Here is a 7,500-nt window from a genome sequence, read left to right as displayed (position 1 = left end):
GTGCATGGAATGACTTTTTTTTGTTTATGTCTGGCCTGCACAGTGACACACACACAAACACACACAGACACACACACACACACAAATCATTTGGGGACAATATCGAGTTAATATTGAACCTGAGCCGAGTTTTAAAAAATTGTGAATTAACCATGAAATTACTGGCAAGGGCATGGCAATTGACTCACGACAAAACAAAAAGTTGGGAGAAGTTTTACATTTGAAAAAAAAGAAAAACTAGAGCCCAGACAGAGCTCAAATCCTGGCGACATATTGGGGTGTGAAGGTAATTCTGGTGATTGTGTCTGGTGGCTCCTGACTAATCCAAAAACGTAGAGAACATGATGTGCATATCAGACAGTAACACAGGTGCTGGACCAAGCAGAAGATAACTGAAATGAAATGATGAAGGTCTGCGACACTGTTCTACTGTATGCTCCCACTAAAAAGTGGTTAATGTGGCTGCCATTTGGACCAGGACTCCCTTGGCAGAAGAGACAATTAGTCTCAATGGGACAATCCTGGATTAATAAAGGATAAATAAATAAATAAATAAATAAATATCTGAATAAACAAACAGATAGATATTTTTGGGATAGATAGATACAGTAGATAGATAGATAGATAGATAGATAGATAGATAGATAGATAGATAGATAGATAGATAGATAGATAGATAGATAGATAGATAGATAGATAGATAGATAGATAGATAGATAGATCTAGATCATGTTATTTTGGCTCCTCACTAACCTCTGTCATGTCTCCATAAGGTAACTCAGCCAGGTCTGGCATTAGACAGCAAGCCTCCAGAACCGCATTGTATCTGATGGGAGGAGATGGAAGAAAACAAAACAAAAACAGTTTAGAGAAAGAAACAAACCTGCTGTCCTCTTTTGACACCAATATATTTGTCCTGCATCACTTCTTCTTAAGTGAGTTTTGTCTTGCTGCGGTTGTTTACTCACTTGTCTTCAACGTATTCGTTGCCGAATAAGATGTTCTCTTTCAGGGAGTCGTTCAGGATCCAGGCTTGCTGAGCGACATAAGCAAACCCCCCACTGACGCACACCGAGCCTTCCAGCAAGGTCATCTGGAGAAAGAGAGAGAGAGAGAGAGTGATGAAAAGAGGAAAAGAAAGACGAGCAGAGAGAGAAAAAGAGAAAGAATTGGAATGTGATAAGAAGAGAGAGCGAGAGAGAGAGAGAGAGAGAGAGAGAGAGAGAGAGAGAGAGAGAGAGAGAGAGAGAGAGAGAGAGACAGAGATAGATAAAGGGAGTCAGGTAATGATAGATAAAAAGAGAGAAAGGAAATTGTGCTTTAACTGGATGCTCTGGGCCTCAGTATGAGAAGGGAACACGTTTAGGAAAAAAGAATAACTGTCTACACACCAAAGTGCCGTTCCCAATATGACATTGACAGAAAACAAAAGCGGCATTTCAAATGAAGAGAGTTTTTCAAGGCCTGAGGAAGACCTCGTTCAGGAAAAGGCAACAATTATTCTTCTTTTACGCTCTGTGACTGCACATATCTTCATCCGGTATCTCTAGAAAAGGACACCTCTGCAGTACCATGTGCTGTCGCACTGAAGCACATTTTGCCAGTATAATGTACAGTGTCTGATCAGTCTGTACACAAAGGATTTACTTTTTTTTTTTTAAATATGTAGCCACTTAATGCACAACGTTCCACCACTGAAACGCTGTAATAGTCACTAAAAAAAACCTTAACTACCATAGTACTACACCACTATGACAGTAGAAAAGGCCCTTATAATGCATAATGACTTGGTCATCAGCATTCTGGTAACCGCTAAGGCTGGAGAAGGCTTAGGCCAAAATGTCTGCCTGTCATACTAAACCACTTAAAAAAAATGATTGAAGTGTGCCTCACTCACCTGACCCAGCAGAGCAGACAGGAGGGAGCTTTTGCCACTGCCCACGCCTCCACAGATGCCAACCAGGGAGCCCTGAGGGGTACAGCAACACACCACATCACATCACCACAGGACACGTCAAGGGGTATGCCACTATTTTGGGGCTTAATACTGTTAAAATCGTTGGCAGGGGTTTATAAAGGTGGCAAAGTGTCTTATTTTTCATGTTAAGTGTTGTCTTGCTGTAAGACAAGTTCAAAGAGGGAGTATGTAGCTAAGCTGGTGAAAGTCAATGGATCACTGTAGCATGTAGCATGCTACACGGACCCATTGACTTTCACTAGCTTAGCGACAGAGAGAGAAATAAGCAGATGCGTGAACCCAAAAAGAACGTTTCAAGAGTGAGAGCAGGTTCGCACACTGAATAAGACACTGAGGTCAAGCACAATGAGTGTTTTCTTATTTTTTCTTAGAGCAGACATTTCAAGTTCTGCCTTCATCAATGCTCTCTGTGCACCTCAGTGTCTTTTTCAGAGTGCAAACCTGCTCTCTCTCACCCTTACACTGAGGAGTTAGAACATCACAACAGGCCGCTTAGGACGGGCATACTGTACGTGAGCTATGCATTTCCCCAAACAGAACACTGCAGTAGAGAGTACATGGTAAGTTAAGTTCCATCAATGCAAAGTCCAAAGAGTTTATGGTACCTATTTTTTTGTTAAAGGAATTATCCGGAGTTGGAACAAGTTTGCCTCATTTTTGCATGTTTGGGATGAAATACAGTCACTCTAGAGCAATATCAAGGCAAAAGGATGCGTTTTGAGAAAGTTTGATAATATCACGTTAGCCTCGTTAGCCATATCAGCTATGCAATATGAAAGATGCGGGCATCGTTTTTCGGCGGTTACACACATTTCAAAAACACAACATTTTAAAGTCTTGCACAGCTCAAAACAACGTCACACTTACCTCGTAATATGTTGAGGGTATCCACACATAAACCGAAGTGTCCAAAGTCCTTCATGTATTCTTGAAAGGTCTGCAGAATGTGTTTTGTGAAGCTACTACCTTGAGAATATCTAAATTACGGTCAAGACAACTATTTGACACTAAAGCCCACCAAGTAGATTGCCGAGTGCGTCGCACCATCAGCTATGATTATTTCCATAGCGAGTAACCACAGCTGATGGTGCGACGCACTCGGCAATCTCCTTTGTGGACTTTTGTGTCAAATAGTTGCATGGCCGTAATTGTAGATATTGTCAAGGTAGTAGCTTCACAAAACACATTCTGCAGACCTTTCAAGAATACATGAAGGACTTTGGACACTTCGGTTTATGTGTGGATACCCTCAACATATTACGAGGTAAGTGTGACGTTGTTTTGAGCTGTGCAAGACTTTAAAATGTTGTGTTTTTGAAATGTGTGTAACCGCCGAAAAACGATGCCCGCATCTTTCATATTGCATAGCTGATATGGCTAACGAGGCTAACGTGATATTATCAAACTTTCTCAAAACGCATCCTTTTGCCTTGATTTTGCTCTAGAGTGACTGTATTCCATCCCAAACATGCAAAAATGAGGCAAACTTGTTCCAACTCCGGATAATTCCTTTAAATGAGGAAAGTATAAACAGCCATTTGTTAAAACTTATGTGTCTTGTTGCAGTTATGTTTGAAGCCAATTAAGCTTAATTTCACTCCATCAATGTCACAATCGCTATAAATGTGTGTAGGAACACCTGCTACTCTTGCATGTCATCACCTTGCTAAAATAATCGCAAGTTGCAGTTTGTTTTTCTGAGACTGACTTTTTCTTTCTCATAAATCCCCTCATGATGCTTCCACCCATGGTAGAATCGCTTAACACGCAGCTGAGTACACCATGTGACGATGACCCTTGAGGTAATTGGATTTGTCAAGAGTTGCATCTTGAGGAGAAAAAAAATATGAGAAAAACAAAGCCGACCTCTGAATAAAAATGACTTTTTAATGCCCCGATTATTTTCGCACGGTGGGCATTTTCAAACGGTCTCATGTAAACTAAAGGTCAAGGAAGGCTGAGGGTCAGTTTGTGTGTCATGTCCTGAGTCACGAAGTGTCGTGTGTCATGGAGAGCCAACGGTGAAGTGTCACAACAGCCAGCGGAGGTCAACAGTAAGATGTTATGAAAGCCACTACTGTTCACCCTCTTGACCCACAGGTCTATGCGAAGCTACAAAAGGAGGCATGCTCAAACTCAAAACTGTTGTGGAAACCGGTAGATGGAGAAGAAAAGAACCGCACTATCTTGCTTATTGTTTTACTAAATGTTCATTGCATCATATACAAACTAAGTTAGAGAGTTTGTTTTTTTCTACTTTTTCTGTAATACTGATTCATATTATGAAAAAGGAACGAATATTAAATAATTGAAAAAAATTGTGGAGATACAAGGTTCCTGCTGGACAGTGACGATATGTGGAAAATAAGAAATGGTCACTCCATCACAGCATCACCATCTTGACGCGCAGGTCTATGCTATGCAGGGTCCTCAGTAGTAAATATAAAGTATAAACTAAATAATATATAAACGAAATAATAACCATTTATGGCACGCAGCATATAAGCTAGAGTATGTGTTTTTTATTTTAACACGATGTTAGATCTCACCTTCTTGACGTGCAGGTCTATGTAGTTTATTCTCCTTGACGTGCAGGTCTATGTAGTTTATTCACCATATAAGGTGTATATATGTAAGATACAATATGTGTTTATTTTAACTTCATGTAATGCAATGAGCCACTCGTGGCCTCACCTTCTTGACGCGCAGGTCTATGCCGTGCAGGGTCTTCAGTAGTAAATATAATATATAAACTAAATATAGAGTATTTGGGGGTCTTTTTTTACTTGATGTTAGGTCTCACCTTCTTGACGGGCAGGTCTATGTATAATATATGTAATATAATATGTGTAATAATGTGGAATATGTATAATATGTGTAATAATATAATGTTGGTGAGGGCTTTAAACGTATTGGCTTATTGGCGAGACAGGAAATAATTTCCTTGGGGGGAAAAATACAAAATCAGATGTCACACGCCCCCCATGCGATGTCTCCACGCCCACTTTGAGAAACTCTGGATGATGTGATTCTCACCTTCTTGACGCGCAGGTCTATGTAGTTTATTCTCTTATTAAACATTTATTGCACCACATTAGACAGATTATGTGGTTCTCACCTTCTTGACGCGCAGGTCTATGCGGTGCAGTGTCTTCAGTAGTAAATATAATATATATACTAAATATAGAGTATTTGGTTTTTTTTTTAACTTTATCTCAGGTCTCACCTTCTTGATGCGCAGGTCTATGCGGTGCAGGGTCTTGAGCAGTGGCGGCCTCATGCTCTGGGTGGAGGAGATGGTGCTCTGGGGGCTCTCCTGCTCCATGTGGCTGAGCAGGTGGTCCTCATTGGGGCTCTCGCTGCCTCCGCCCAGCCCCCCTCCTCCTCCTCCTCCTCCACCTCCGCTTTTACCCTTGCCATCGTCCGAGGCGATGAAGAGGCTGAGCTTCTCGCGCCGCAGCAGCCGCTTGATGCCGCCGCCGCTGCGCCGGGGCTTCTGGGAAGGTTTGGTCGGGGTGGTCGGACGGGGGTTCTCCCACGCCAGGGTGGCATCGCGGAATTCTACCACATTGTCGGGGTCTTCGACTTTGGTGCCCACGCGCTCCCTTTCCTCCATTAGAAAGAGTCTCTGTGGATGCAGGCATGGGAGGGGGCAAAAGGGGAGTTATTCAGGTGTCTGTCGCTGTGGCAGCTGTGGCCTAATGGTTAAGGAGATGGGCTTTAGATCACAGGGTTGGAGGTTCAAATCCCACCCTTCCACTCCCTATCTCACTCCATAGCTGAGGAGCCCTTGAGCAAAGCACCTTACCCCAAACTGATCCAGGGAATGTAACCAATACCCTGTACTTAAAATAACTAAGCCGCTTTGGATTAAAGTGTCAGCTATTTGCAATGTTATGCAATTCAAATTCTGTCGCCTCAACTTTAAAGCACACACTTTTCTCATGCTTCATGTATTTGGAAACTGGTTTTAGCTCTTTGGCTGTTTGGAAATTCAAAATTTCAAGTGTGACTAGTGTGTGTACATAATAAAAGTAATACTAAAACTACTCATAATTCAGAAATTCTGTGTGGGGATGGATGGGAAATGGGTGTAACAAGTGTGTGCATGCATACACCAAGTAACTTAAGCTACTGCTAATAGACGCTAAATCAGAATATGTGGGTGCCACTGTACTTGAGTTAGGGGAGACTCAGATGTTCAAGAACACTTCACAATAGCCTTGGTCTCATTAGCCGCGCTTCAGCGGCCCGGGGCCGCCCGGGGCTCAGGAGAGTGGCCGGCTCGGAGCTGCCGGCCCCGGGCCATTTTTTGCCTGATCGGACTCATAGCCGACCCCAGGCACATTCAGGTACACGCCTTGTTTGTGAAACGTCAGTCGGGCACAGCCCACTTTCGCCCCAAATCACAGAAGGACAACAACAGAACAACGACAAAGAAGGAGAAGAAAACGGAGCAAACTCTGCTGGAGCAGGTCGCCGTTTGGCTCGTAGCCTACGGACAAAGACGACAAGAACTGCAAAGAAAATGGCTTGCCTTTCAAGAACAGTTTTATTACATGGCAAAGTTGTCGATTCAGAAGCTGTATGGGACGCAGCGCATGTTAAGAAGACAAAGACGCATGAAAATACGAGCAGCTCGACAACTGAGAGTGAACAGAAGGAGACGTGCGAACATGCCCAGTTAATCCCCCCAATCGCGCACAGAAGCATGAGCCCCGGACATAGCGAGACATGAATGTGCAGGTAATTGAATAAGTTACCATGTGAAAGGAGACCAAATCCCGGAGACATAGCACCTTCATCAGTTGCTATAGAAAATTATGAGCCCCGGACATAGCGACACACCCCCTCGTTGCGGCGTGCCACCTGTCTATTCATGGTGAATGTGCAGGTAATTGAATAAGTTACCATGTGAAAAGAGACCAAATCCCGGAGACATAGCATCTTCATCAGCTGCTATAGAAAATGATGAGCCAGGGGAATAGCGACTATTTATTAAAGTAGCCACGGAAGTAGCGTAGCCTACAAGTCGTTCAATCTGCATAACATCGGTGTGTGTCCTGCAGGGAATTCTAAGTGTGCGCACTATGGCACATGTCTGCAAAACGTATGCCTATGGTTTAGTATGTCTGCAAAACATGAGACACTAGGGCAGCAGAGTGAGGATGATTTTAAATAGGCCTAAGTCAATAACAGCTGTGCTTTATTGTGTAATAATGTGGCTGCATGGGGGACTTATCGCTAAATTCTGGGCAAATTATTAGTTTGGGGTGTTTGGCTTTCTTATGGCATAATTTCATAAGATGCAACTTTGGCACTTCTGTTTGTGTTTTTAAAGTTATTTAGCCAACATAACTTTTTTGTTGTTATCAGGGCATCATGGGCACCACTACACTTAAACTTGGGATGTCATAGCTAAGTCATGTCGGCTTTTTTCTGCTTTTAGCCGCCAACTCTTGTGCCATTATCGTGATTTGGCATGCTTTCCACTGGACACCAATAAAAAGTGTCTCACAAAT

At 42.8% G+C, this 7,500-nt stretch overlaps 1 protein-coding gene across 3 annotated transcripts in view; it reads right to left on the bottom strand.

Annotated features, from left to right (window-relative positions):
• Positions 1-7,500, bottom strand: part of wu:fb13g09 (ATP-binding cassette sub-family C member 5) — a 64,063-nt gene that overhangs the window by 33,529 nt on the left and 23,034 nt on the right. For all 3 annotated transcript variants that reach the window (XM_063189783.1, XM_063189784.1, XM_063189785.1), the window contains 4 exons: positions 5,205-5,606; positions 1,898-1,969; positions 969-1,093; positions 754-826 (listed from right to left, as the gene is read on the bottom strand). In XM_063189783.1, coding sequence (XP_063045853.1) covers positions 754-826; positions 969-1,093; positions 1,898-1,969; positions 5,205-5,606 — 672 coding nt within the window. The remainder of the gene's footprint in view (positions 1-753; positions 827-968; positions 1,094-1,897; positions 1,970-5,204; positions 5,607-7,500) is intronic.

Source organism: Engraulis encrasicolus, chromosome 23 (assembly GCF_034702125.1).
Source record: "Engraulis encrasicolus isolate BLACKSEA-1 chromosome 23, IST_EnEncr_1.0, whole genome shotgun sequence".
In the NCBI taxonomy this organism is placed as follows: domain Eukaryota; kingdom Metazoa; phylum Chordata; class Actinopteri; order Clupeiformes; family Engraulidae; genus Engraulis; species Engraulis encrasicolus.
Note: the sequence above shows the minus strand (reverse complement) of the source record. Positions and strands in the feature narration are given on the sequence as shown.